The 14,288-nt window shown below is 39.6% G+C and overlaps 1 protein-coding gene and 1 pseudogene across 3 annotated transcripts in view; one reads left to right on the top strand and one right to left on the bottom strand.

The window, feature by feature from the left end:
• Window positions 1–896, top strand: part of LOC107569912 (NF-kappa-B inhibitor-interacting Ras-like protein 1) — a 6,690-nt gene extending 5,794 nt beyond the window's left edge. For 2 of the 3 annotated variants that reach the window (XM_016256084.1, XM_016256083.1), the window contains exon 4: window positions 155–896. In XM_016256084.1, the coding sequence (XP_016111570.1) occupies window positions 155–397 (243 nt within the window). In that variant the 3' untranslated portion in view covers window positions 398–896. The remainder of the gene's footprint in view (window positions 1–154) is intronic. The other variant, XM_016256082.1, reaches the window with a different exon arrangement.
• A 3,195-nt stretch (window positions 897–4,091) lies between these two features.
• LOC107569913 (ubiquitin-conjugating enzyme E2 E1-like) overlaps window positions 4,092–14,288 on the bottom strand; it is an 18,298-nt pseudogene continuing 8,101 nt past the window's right edge.

Genomic DNA, 14,288 nt, shown 5'->3' on the forward strand with positions numbered 1-14,288 from the left:
GTGTGTGTGTGTGTGTGGGTGTGTGTTTGGTTGTGTGTGTGTGTGTGTGTGTGTGTGTGTGTCTGTCTGTCTGTGTGTGTGTGCGTGAGTGTCTGTCTGTGTGTGTGTGCGTGAGTGTCCGTCTGTGTGTGTCTGTCTGTGTGTGTGTGTGCAGGTGATGGTGATGGTGCTGGGGAATAAGTGTGACCTGCACGAGCGGAGGCAGGTGGATCAGGACGCGGCGCAGCAGTGGGCTCGTGGCGAGAAGCTCAAACTCTGGGAGGTGACGGTCACAGACAGAAGCTCTTTGATCGAGCCCTTCACCAGCCTCACCAGCCGCCTCACTCAGCCGCAGAGCAAGTCCGCCTTCCCTCTGCCCGGCCGCAAGAGCAAGGGCACCCCGTCCAGCGACATCTGAGCAGCTCACACTACCACACATCAGCACTCTAGACTTCTCTCTGGTACTGTAGAAGATTAAGGGCTTCTAGTGAAAGAGGTTAGCTAGGACTAGATCTATTTACCCTCAGAAATACATGCACTAATCTTTTTGTAGTTGTTGTATTTGTGTGTACTGATGGAAAATAGCAGAACATATAAATGAATGCAGGGCACTCATAGAGGTACTGCTGTGTCACTGGGCTTACTATAGCCAGCCAATCACAGAAGTTGAGAATTCGTTGCTTTAGTTGCTGCAGTGAAAGGAAAATGATTAGTCAGACAAATCTCATGCAAACGTTGTTTAAACACTAAAATGAATCGGAAGAATAAGAACTTATTTTTGGACTGTTAAAATGTTTTTGGACCATTAAAATCTGTATTCTGAAACTCTAAAGCAAAAGATTTCATTCTCATTAGCACAGTTCTTCCAGATTTTACACCTGAGTTTTTGTAACTATCATTATTCTCATTTATGGTTCTGTTAATTCAATACTGTATTTTACAATTTAAATATATTATAGAATTATATATTATATCTATTTTACATTATAGGCTTCATTTATTTATCATGATTCAATTACGATTATCATGTCAACGATTCGATTCAATTTCGATATCACCATGCATTGCATTTTCAATTTTACTGCACATGGCTACATTTTCAAAGAAATTTTATATAAAATTTATTTTACGCATTTTTATTAAATTATATAAGCAGGCTACTTTTTAAAAAATAATTACAAATTAATAATAAATAAATAATTTAACCAACTAAATATAGCTTCAAAACATACAAGCAAATATAAAATATTAAAGGGGGAAAAAGACAATTACAAGTGATAAACAGTATCTGAGAGTGCATTAAGTATCTGAAAGTTTACAGACAATCATAGTTTACATTTACATTTAGTCATTTAGCAGACACTTTTATCCAAAGAGACTTACAAATGAGGACAATGGAAGCAATCAAAATCAACAAAAGAGCAATGATATGCAAGTGCTATAACATGTCTCAGTTAACTTAACGCAGTACACGAAGCAAGGTTTTAAAAAAAAATCATAGAATAAATAAAAAGAAAACAGATAGAATAGAAAAAGAATAAAGCAAGCTAGTGTTAGAGGCCTTTTTTGCTTTTGTTAATTGTATAATAAATAAAACGATATCAAATAGATAGAATACAAAAAGAATAGAGAAGCAAGTGTTAGTTTTTTTTTTTTAAAGAAAACAAGCAGTTAGTAAATAAATAGAGTGCAAGTCTAAAAGGGGCAAGTTTTTTTACATAAAGAATAGAATTAGAATAGAGAGTGCTAGAGTTAGAGGGTCAAATAAAGATGGAAGAGATGTGTTTTTAGCCGATTCTTGAAGATAGCTAAGGACTCAGCTGCTCGGATTTTGGTGATTTTGTGCTTCTTTGAGATGGCACAATAAAGCGACGTTCACTTGCAAAGTGGGAGAACTTGCACAATTGGTGGCTGACTAAATACTTTTTTTCCCCACTGTAGCAGTGATATGAAAAGCCATGTTTCTGAATGACAGAACCTAGTGATGCCATGTAGACAGAGAAGAGAAGTGGTCCAAGTACTGAGCCCTGAGGCACACCAGTATCTAGATGTTGTTACTTGGACACCTCACCTCTCCAAGATACCTTGAAGGACCTATCTGAGAGGTAAGACTCAAACCACTGGCGTGCGGTTCCTGAGATGCCCTGCCAATAGGGTTGACAGGAGGATCTGGTGGTTAACCGTGTCAAAAGCAGCGGACAGATCCAATAAGATAAGTATTGAAGATTTGGAATCTACTCTTGCCAGTCTTAGGGCTTCAACAACTGAACGCAAGGCAGTCTCGGTCGAATGTCCACTTCTGAAGCCAGATTGGTTGCTGTCCAGGAGGTTGTTCTGTGTGAGAAAGGCTGAGACTTGGTTGAACACAAATCGTTCAAGTGTTTTTGCAATGAAAGGTAGAAGGGAAACCGGTCTGTAGTTCTCTAAAAGAGCTGGGTTAAGGGTGGGTTTCTTAAGAAGTGGGGTTATACGAGCCGGTCTAAATGCTGAGGGAAAAACACCAGTGTGAAGGGATGTGTTAACGATGTGAGTGAGTGCAGGTACAATGGCAGGAGAAATGGCTTGAAGGAGATGAGATGGAATAGGATCAAGCGGTCAAGTAGTAGGATGATTAGAAAGGATGAGTTTGGAGACTTCTGCCTCAGAGAGTGGAGAGAAGGATGTGAACGAGTGTATGTTTGCTGGTAAGATGTGCTTGACAGATTGTGGTGCTTTAATTGTGTTTTAATTGTATTAATGAAGAATAGTGAGTAGTAATAATAATAGCAAGTTATGGGTTGTGGTTATGGGTTTTTCTTTTTTCCCTCAGCATTAAGAGAAGGATGTGAACGAGTGTATGTTTGCTGGTAAGATGTGCTTGACAGATTGTGGTGCGGAAAATTGTGCTTTAATTGTGTTTTAATTGTATTAATGAAGAATAGTAAGTAGTAGTAATAATAGTAAGTTATGGGTTGTGGTTATGGGTTTTTCTTTTTTCCCTCAGCATTATTGCTGTTTGATTATTACTGATGAGATCATAGACAGTGACAGCTTTAATAGGCTGCATTCACACTAATGCACAGATCTATTTCGACATATGTTTTGTCCTGTTTTGAAAACATGACTGTCTTTACATCAATTCGGAGATGCAAGTGGCGGTGGTGGATGCGATGTGCATAGTGTGCAGTGAATGCTGCTGCGACTCTCTCCAGCGTGCGCACATGCCATACGCAGGGAAAAAAACACGCTCAGAAGAATCCATTCCAACAATTTTAGATTCGATTGAGAATCATCGAAGAGAGAATAGCGATGCAGTGGAGAATCAATTTTTTCTCCCATCCCTAGAATATGGCTCGGACATGAGAAACACCAGTTGGACCAGTTGCGAATATAAAGAAAACGGACGATTTCAGTGCTTCTTCTGTCCTTCAGATGTGAACTTCAGTCCGGCATGAAGTGATTTAAGATTTCATAAAAATATGGCAACATTAGGTTACGTTAAAGCCATATGGTGTGTATGATGATGTCTTCCAGCATTATTTCCAAAACTCAGCTGTTCTTGCATTTAGTCTCAATGCTTTAGAAACCCAAAGCTATAATCATGTAGTCCTGAGATGAAGCCTGTAGCTGTTTGTGTAGAGCACAGGAAAACTCAGTAGAGGAGAATTCCAGTAGTTATCAATGGACATTTGTGAAATCCTTGTCTTAGTAACCCGTTCTAATTGAAATGAAAGCTACCTAAAGACATATTGTGTATTATTCACCATGCAACGAGGCGATTCAACCAAATAAATGCTTACTGATTGGATGGACTGTTGACTTATTTCTGTTCGTCGCTGTCAATAATACAGATGTGATTACCATTACAATAATACACCTGTAAACTGCTGTAATATTGGCCAAGAGTCGTCTGTAAGGTAAGATTAATAAACAACATGTGCTATAATCTTTTCATCGTCCTATTCAACATAATCCTAAATCACCAATTTGGAAGTTTTGTCACATTTCATTCTATAATCAAAAGAAATCAGCCTACATTTTCCATAAAGCAAATTAAGCCTATTTTAGGACCACTGACTGCATCATGAATGCATCATGAATCTGAATGCTTGCACTGAAAGATACTGCACGACTCTGTACAACAACGTCAACTTTAATATTGGTGGGGAAAATACATAAATGGAACAATCTTGCTTTAGGCTCATGCCGTGACTTCATTTGACAAATAAAACCAATTTACAACAGGAAGGCAAAGAAAACACACATTAAGATCCATTTTTGTCAAATCATGATGCTACTTGAGCCAAGGGGGGAAAAATGCAGGGAAAGAAAACAATTGAAATGGGAATTTAAATTCCATCATAAAATCCACCCTCCATCTCTACCCTATGGATCCCCATCCCCCCCATTTCCTCTTACAGCTCCTCCCCATCCCATCCCCGCTGGTGTCCAGCAGGCAGTGGCGCTCTGCGGCCGGAGGAAACTATGTGGCATAGCGTTTGGTCCACTGTTTGGCTATCCTGTCGTGCTCTGGTCTGTTGGTTGTGTACTGCGTGGCGATGCTTCCTACCAGAGGATCAGCTGCAGAAGAAGACACACGTTTCACCAGGTTAAAAACACCTCCTGTGCTCTAAATCTCAGTACACTGGATGCACTGATAGCACATTTCACACATGCCATTACTTTCAAATTGGTTTAGGCTTGCAGTTTTTTTTAATGAATAATGTTTATAACGAATGCCAGGATGATTTGTTTGTTTTATGCTTGTATTTTTCATTGTTATTCAGCTGCAGAAGAAGACACACGTTTCACCAGGTTAAAAACACCTCCTGTGCTCTAAATCTCAGTACACTGGATGCACTGATAGCACATTTCACACATGCCATTACTTTCAAATTGGTTTAGGCTTGCAGTTTTTTTTTATGAATAATGTTTATAACGAATGCCAGGATGATTTGTTTGTTTTATGCTTGTATTTTTCATTGCTGTTCTGTTCGGTTACATTTAAAGCATTTGTTGTGGAGTGAGCTGAACTATCAATACATATTTGATAATGTTTGTAAACATTTTATTTACTAGTATTTTACATTATTTCTGAATATAATAAAATGTGACTTACACCGCTGTGATTTATTTATTTAGTTCTCTCAACAAATTTGACCCGGTGTGACACATAAATACAGTAATGCATTTAGGGCTCAGGCTGCGAGAAAGTCTTTGTTTGGCCTATTTTGTCCTTATAAGCAGGGCCTAAAACTAACTTTTTGCCAGACCTGCCATTGGCCGGTGACTTTAGGAAATGTACCGGCCAGAAATATTTTTTACCAGCCATGGGAAAAAAAAACAGGCAGTTATGACACCAAAATTTTAGATAATAGCAAAAAATCACAATCCTTGATTCCAGTTTTGATACCTGCTAAAACTACTAGCTTAACCAATAAAAATTTAATAGGCTACATTTTTAAAGACTAGTAAATAGTCAGTTGTAAAATAAGAGCAAATCAAATTACAAGCAATTGCACAAAATAGCCTACTATACAACAAAAATACAAATAGAAACGGTGCATTTCAGGCAGGTCTAACAGTGATTTTCAGGTAGCCTACAGAAATGTAATAAATTGTGCTAATCAAATAACACTATAGTCTTTATATCTTTTTTTTAAAGTTCAAGTTTTTCTTTGTCCTATTTTCTTTGATTAACATTAAAAACGCAGACAACCGCAGGATTATTGGAATTCTTTGTCTAAGTGATTTTCAGGTAGCCTACAGAAATGTAATAAATTGTGCTAATCAAATAACACTATAGTCTTTATATCTTTTTTTAAAGTTCAAGTTTTTCTTTGTCCTATTTTCTTTGATTGACATTAAAAACGCAGACAACCGCAGGATTATTGGAATTCTTTGTCTATCACTTTAACACCGTGTCTACACTGCAGCAGCTTGAAGTTGTCAACACTAGATGTGACAAAGCGGCCGTTGCTTGGACTATTTCAGAAATAGAACGGAGAATCCGTTTACTTTCGGGGATTTGTTGTGTCGCGCCGCGCCGCGCCGCATCCTGTGTAGACAATATCACTGATTATAATGGGTTCTATTGTCTTGTGACACATTGCGTCGTGCGCGGTTCGTGTTCGGTTTCTTTCTCAGCTGTTCATGTTCACTTAAGAACCAACTGCTTTACTAGGATACTCACAGAGACGGTCATTTTTGACATAATTTTGTGTGAATTTGTCCGTTCAAGCGCAGGAAGGAAGCAGAGATCAAGACGCGGCTTTCAGGCCGGGGCTTCGGATGTTTAAACTTCCCACTCAGCGCGAGTAACCAGTCTCCTTTCATGTGTTCTAGCTCTTGAATATTTACATTGCAAAGGCTTAAACTTTTGCGATGAAGTAGCTCGGAACCGTTAACTGTACAGAGCGTCGTTCACGTTTGTGTTCTCACAACAGAATTTATAAAAATGTTACCGGCCATCTGGCGACTGACACAGTTTCATATACTCGCCAAAGCCGATTTTTACTCGCATTTGGCGAGTGTTCATTTTAGGCCCTAAAATAAGCTATAAGGAAAGGTGAAATCAAGCAACTCAGACATGAGATGAACAGAAAGATGTGTGCAGTTTCATACATGAGCATGAAGCGGCTGTATCGATGCCCACACCTGTAACTGCTCTGCTGTCGTCTCGGTCAAACAGGTGGAGCTCCAGCATACTGACAAACACTGGAGCTCCAGCCCACGACCAGCTAACAACGCCTGCCAGCTCTATCAGCCAACATCTCCTCAGCTGAGCCGAGCCGGTGTCTTACCAGGGTTACAGTCTGTGAGGAGAGAGCAGATGGACAGCAGCACTTTGGAGACGGTGAGCGCAGGGCTCTAGTTGTCCTTCAGGATGTCCAGACAGATCACACCCTGACTGTTGATGTTGCAGTGGTAGATTCTCGTGCGAAACGTCACCTGAACACATCAGAACAGCACAACAGACTCTCTTAAGAATAAGCCCTTGTGTCCTTTAATAACTGATTGCTCTTTACTCATTTAGTCCTAAACCAGAGGCTTTTCTCCTCATGAGGTTTGTACAAACCCTCACTTCCTTCTTTACAGCCCCGATGAACACTGTAAAGCCTCAGCTCAAGGAATTACAATAGTAGTTTTTTCAACAATTTTATAATTGAATAATTTGGTTGAACGATTTCATAATCTGAAAGATGAGGAGTCACAACCTAATTTTGAGAGTGAGTCACTCTCCAGTACAGAAAACACAGAACCTTTGTGTGTGTGTGTGTTTTAACACTTGGCCTAATGACACAAGATACTGAGCGTGTGGTGTAGGTGTGTGTTTCTATGCATTTGACAGCAACTTCCAGCAAGGCTCATCCAATCAGAATTCAGAGTCAAAACATGATACAAAGCTTCTATACTCACTATCATTAACGGTCACTATAGTTACAAGTATTTCCATCTGCTGTTGTACGAACAGGGCAATGTATATAACTAGAAATCGCATATGATACAGATATCATATCACAGAAGAATGAACCGTGAAAGCAACAGAAGCTTGTGCATTATACCAGGCATAATTAAGCGTGAAAGAACGGAAGGAAATATCTCTTTGCAAAACAAATTCATATTCTTTTTGGTTTCTCTGCTCAAGATTTAAAAATGACAAACGCGATGAAAACACAAGTATCAATAATCAGTATCAGCAAGTACCAAAAATGAAAGTATCGGTATCATAGAAAAAGTGGCATTAGAATGATTAGAATTTAAAACTACTATTGCAATATCTGTTAAAATGCAATTTATTCCTGTGATGCAAAGCTGAATTTCCACTCCAGTCTTCAGAGTCACGTGATCCTTCAGAAATCACTCTAATATGCTGCTTAAGATTATTATTAGTGTTGAAAAGAGTTGTGCTGCTTCATATCTTTGTGGATACATCTTCAGGGCTTTTAAGATTAATAAAAAGTTTAAAAGAACAGCACTTATTTGAAATAGAAATAATTGTAATGTCTTTTCTGTCAATTTAATGCCTCCCTGCTTAATCAAAAGTATTAATTCTGTTTGTTTGATTTTTTATTGTAGTTTGTGAGTGAAGACGGCTGTCCATCCCACACACTAACTGTGACTATCTGAGAGCGAGCTCTGACCTTGGGTGGCTTGAAGGGGTAGTCTGGAGTGAAAGCGATGTCCAGGAAGAACACTCCTCCCTCATACACGGAGCCTGGAGGACCCAGGATAGTGGACCTCCACTCGTAGATGTTGTCTCCTTTAGGACCCGCGCTGAGAACAAAAGCAGAGGATTGTTTACTACGATTTTGAGCCGAGTGGACTAGAAATGCATCAGAATAGTGCATACAACTATATATTTTTAAGCCCAGGTGATCTTGTAACTTGAAGAGGTGTTGCTGATCTCACTGATAATAAATTATTTATGAAAGAGTATACAAAGGTGTACTGTTTTGAGTTGAGTTAAAGGGATAGTGCACCCCAAAAAATGAAATTTTTGTATGAATTTCTTCCTTCTGCTGTAAACTGTTTGTTTTACCACCATTCTTCAAAATATCATATTTTGTGTTCAGCAGAACAAAGAAGGTTTAGTGCAACTTGAGGGCGAGTAAATGATATTCCTTTAAAGTAGTATTAAATGTGTCTTGAAGTGCTGTTAATATAATCATCTTACAGCTGAAATGTAAATGACATTGATCTACACACACACATACAGAGAGAGAGACACACACACACACACACACACACACACACACAGGACTGATAGGCTGTTATCAGTACAGCACTGACTTGACTAGGTGCTGTTTCACCTCCAAACAGTAAATATGACAGTTTATTCATCTGTGGATGATTCTGAGCTATTTCAATGCAGCATTTATGAAAGCCTTGAATCACTTACACAAACACACAGAGGAAGCAAGCTGCTCGATGACAAGAACTGCACAGCAGTCGACCGTTGAATCAAAGCATTTATGTCCTCAAATGACTCTGCTGCTGCCCTCCATATTTCTGTCAGGACCACTATCGTCAAATATGATTGCCAATTAGCATACAGTTTGGATTGGCGGTATGGTTCTGTTCTGGGCAAGAACTCCCTGCGCATTCATGCAGCCTAGCATGGATGAGAGCAGGGAGAACAGCAATAACCCCCCAGGGTAAACAGAACAGAACCAACATAAATGTATTGCAGATATCGTTAAAATCCAATAATCTTATGTACACATTTTAGAATTAGTCTGATTCAAAAGAGAATCAGAAGGCTGAATCCTGACTGACAGAGGAGGAGCTGGGGATGGAGGAGCGTAATTAGCTATTGAGCAATGCAAAAACTGATGATAATACTGAGGGACCTTATATATGAATGCTTAGATAGGTGTCGTATTCCCATAGGTAGCTGATGCGAGCTTGACTAACGTGACCTGCCAGCACTAACACTACGCTTGATTCTCTAGCAAAGTCCTGTGCAGTTTAAAATCATCAAGAAAATATGGTAAATGTTTATAGCTACATAAAAGTTGACAAGCATGTACTGTGGATTAAACGGTCTCTTTGATTCCCAAATGAACATGCAGAACATCAGTAAGAGATCCACATCTCTTTTCTTCCTCATCATTGCATATATGTGTAAAAAGACTTATAAGAAACTTATAAGGCAGGACTTGATTTTGTCCATCAGGAATTACGTGTGTGTGTGTGTCAGTATATTGATTCTATGCATTAGGTCTTAAAGTGACAGCAGCCTCAAAGAATTGTGAAATTCCACTGCTACCTAACATTTTGATATCATAGTGACCTTACTTTCGGCAAAATATACTCGCAGCCCTTCTTGAATATGGTTTTCATCTATTTTGGAGGAAGAATACAGGTGGTTTCCAGCTCCCTACTATTTTTGGCAAATGTATAAAGGCAGTGTACTTATTTACAAGAATAAAGAAATGCCTTTTTATGCCTTGCCAGCAATTGCTGTGGTTTCAGACTAGAGCTGCTACATAACAGTAGGCACGTTTCCATTACCCTTCAAATTGTGCAAATTGAAATTGCGAATTGAAAATACGCCTAATGGAAACGCGTCAATTTCGCAAAAACGGCCATATATCGCAAAAAAGTTTTTACGCTCGCATGAGGTGGTTTTTCAGGCAATGCGAAAAAGGATTAATTTGCAAAACTGGAATGGAAATGGCTTTTTCGCATTTACAGGTCACATGGCGTATGTAAAAAGTCATATGATCATTCTTCAATGTACTATAACCTCCAAGAAACACTTCATAAGTGGCCGCGCTCCAGTATAAGGGGCTTTCCCTACTATTAATACTTAGACAATTTACATTGCACACGTCTGCGGTGCAGTGTGGCTCTGATACGGTCACTGAAGCGGATTGCGGCCACTCAGTGCTTGTGTTAATGTTTTTATACAGTCTATGGTTTATTCCAGCCGAGCCACGCACGTTTCTGAAGCGGCTCTCTTTGCTGCTTCTGTAAAGATACACGCATAAGCCTCCTTTGAATAAATATAGCCAAAATCCCACCAAAATCCGTTGCCATGACTTATCGCGAGAGGCAAAATGTTACGTTTTAGCCGCATAACATTGGTTAATGGAAACGCCGTCATTTCACAATACTTTTTTTCCGCAATACTTCAAGTCTGTTATTAGAATTCCTCAGTGTCTTCAGATGCAACGCAGATGCTCTTTTAAAAAATGTTTCTGTGTTGTCCTTGCTCAGCAAAAGCATGGACGTGATGTTGTCTGGGGGTTTGGCTAAAGGAGAGTGGGACGGTGGGCGGTGCTCGGGGTGGTGACTGAAGGCGGTGACTGTGTAGTTCTTACGTCAACTTTTTACGGAAGTCACAGCGGTTCGTGAAAAATAGCTAGAACTTTAAGCAGGCTGTGTGAATTTTACTGTGGACCGACTATTTTGAAACTTATATGGTAGTTAAATAGCCCCTAGACCTCAGTAATCGTGAAAAAAGCCAGGAGATTTCAGTTTTGACAATATGGGACAATATGGGAATAAGGTTATCATACCGTCAAAATCTCATACCGGCCCATGCCTAGGGGGAAGCCAATTTCAGCTATTTTATCTTTCAATTACCATTATTGCACAGTTCAAACGTTTGTGGTTAGTACAAATTTTTTTTTTAATTAATACTTCTATTCAGCAAGGATGTTTTAAATGGATCAAAAGTGACCGTAAAAACATTCATAATGTTGCTAAATATTTCTATTTCAAATAAATGCAGTTCTTTTGAACTTTCTATTCATCATAGAATCCTGAAAGCATATTAGAATGATTTCTGAAGGATCATGTGACACTAACGAGTAATGAAAATGGAGTGAAAATTCAGGAATAAATACCATTTTAAAATACAATACAGTTATTTTAAATTAATGATACACAAGTAATAATAAAATGTAATATTTCACAATATTGTAATTAGTTACAATATTGGTTAATGCAATTCTTTCAAAAACATAATAATAAAAAATATCTTATCAACCCCAAACATTTGAACGGTGGTGTATAAGTGTTCAATTGGCCATCAGCCATCCTCCACTGTAAATATGGGTACAAAGACAAACTGTTCGCTCACTTATTTTTATTATGAAAATTTGATATTTTCTACAAGCAAAAAGCCTTGGAATCTTACTCTGCTTTCATGTTAAATCACCTGTTGTGAAACCGTAAGCTGGTTTTACACGCATGCGGTGCATATTTATTTTGGTGCCCATATTAGCAGGTCTTCACAGTGACTGTGTGAGAGGTGTGATTGTGTGCAGCAGGAGACTCGACACTGAGCCTAGTTTTGCTCATAACACACAAAACACTGTTAAAATGCGTCTGTAATAACATTAATCAAAAAAAGTCTGTCGTGCAAATCCAATGTGTTACAATTCACTGGCTGTAACTGATTGATATCGTATAAAGCTATACCCAATTACAATAATTAGTTGATTTAATATTTAAGATCACTTTGCTATAAACCTTTACCATGTGTTCAAACGAACTACATTTCCCATGAGCAGCTGCAGAGCGGGGATTGGCAGTCGGCGCTCTCAACTGGTTTACAATTAGTTGCACTTTACAATTAGTTGCACTATTGTTCTGCATTATCAGTTACTTCTTGTTCAGTAGTTACACACAAAGACGAGATGACTCCTCTCTCATTATTTCACTCCATACTATTTCACACTGCTTATGTGTGATGTGAAACACACCGAACACAGCCTCATGTCCTGCTATATCATAAATACCCAAGCGTTCACGATCATCCGAGCGATAACAAGTAAAATGATGGAGACACACCATTTCATTTCATCACGTTTTTGCATTACTAATCATTTGACGTTCGACTGAGAACTGCAAAGAGTTCACATCATCACCAAACATCAATCAATCAGGCAAAGAACGGCCCAGCTTAGTATAGTGCAGAGAGAATCACTTCACAAATCTGTCAGATACTCCAGTAGAAAGATCAGAAAACAACTTCTTTTAACTTCAGGACAGGTCTGTTATTAGAATTCCTCAGTGTCTTCAGATGCAACGCAGCTGCTCTTTTAAAAAAGTTTAAAGTAAAAACCCCTGAACACTGCAGCTCTCAAACAGGTTCTGTTTGTCCTGCGACAGTCTCCGAGCTTCCATCTATAAACACAAACACACTCACACACTCTCACACACACTAACTCTCACTCTCACACACACTCACACTCACTAACTCTCACTCACACTAACTCTCTCACTCACTCACCCTAACTGTCACACTCACTCACACTCACTAACTCTCACTCACACTAACTCTCTCACTCACTCACCCTAACTGTCACACTCTCTAACTCTCACACTCACTCACACTATCTCTCACACTTACACTAACTCTCTCACTCACCGTCACACTCACACTAACTCTCACTCACACTAACTCTCTCACTCACCCTAACTGTCACACTACCACTCACACTCACTAACTCTCACTCACACTAACTCTCTCACTCACTCACCCTAACTGTCACACTCACTCACACTCACTAACTCTCACTCACACTAACTCTCTCACTCACTCACCCTAACTGTCACACTCTCTAACTCTCACACTCACTCACACTATCTCTCACACTTACACTAACTCTCTCACTCACCCTGTCACACTCACACTAACTCTCACTCACACTAACTCTCTCACTCACCCTAACTGTCACACTATCTCTCACACTCACTCACCCTAACTGTCACACTCACTCACACTATCTCTCACACTCACTAACTCTCTCACTCGCCCTAACTGTCTCACTCACTCTCACTCACACTCACACTATCTCTCACTCTCACTCACACTAACTCTCACTCTCACTCACACTCACACTCACACTCACTAACTCTCACTCACTCACTCACACTCACTCTCACTCTCACTCACACTCACACTATCTCTCACTCTCACTCACACTAACTCTCACTCACACTCACACTCACACTCACACTCACTAACTCTCACTCACTCACTCACACTAACTCTCACTCTCACTCACACTCACACTAACTCTCACTCACACTCACACTCACTCTCACTCACACTCACACTCACTCTCACTCACACTCACACTCACACTCACACTATCTCTCACACTCACTAACTCTCACTCACTAACTGTCACACTATCTCTCACACTCTAACTCTCACTCACACTAACTCTCTCACTCACACTAACTCTCACACTCACATTATCTCTCACACTCACACACACTAACTCTCACACTATCTCTCACACTCTAACTCTCACTCACACTAACTCTCTCACTCACACTAACTCTCACACTCACATTATCTCTCACACTCACACACACTAACTCTCACACTATCTCTCACACTCACACTATCTCTCACACTCTAACTCTCACTCACTCTAACTCTCTCTCACTCACACTAACTGCCACACTATCTCTCACACTCGAACTCTCACTCACACTATCTCTCACACTCTAACTCTCACTCACACTAACTCTCTCTCACTCACACTAACTGCCACACTCACTCTCACACTCACTCTCACACTCACTCTCACTCTCACACTCACACTAACTCGCTCACTCACTCACACTAACTGTCACACTCACTCACTCACACTAACACTATCTCTCACACTCACTAACTCTCACTCACTAACTGTCACACTATCTCTCACACTCTAACTCTCACTCACACTAACTCTCTCACTCACACTAACTCTCACACTCACATTATCTCTATCTCTCACACTCACACACACTCACTAACTCTCTCACTCACACCATCTCTCACACACAAACTCTCACTCACACTATCTCTCACACTC

This window comes from Sinocyclocheilus grahami, unplaced genomic scaffold (genome assembly GCF_001515645.1).
Source record: "Sinocyclocheilus grahami isolate Dianchi unplaced genomic scaffold, SAMN03320097.WGS_v1.1 scaffold1394.1, whole genome shotgun sequence".
In the NCBI taxonomy this organism is placed as follows: Eukaryota; Metazoa; Chordata; class Actinopteri; order Cypriniformes; family Cyprinidae; genus Sinocyclocheilus; species Sinocyclocheilus grahami.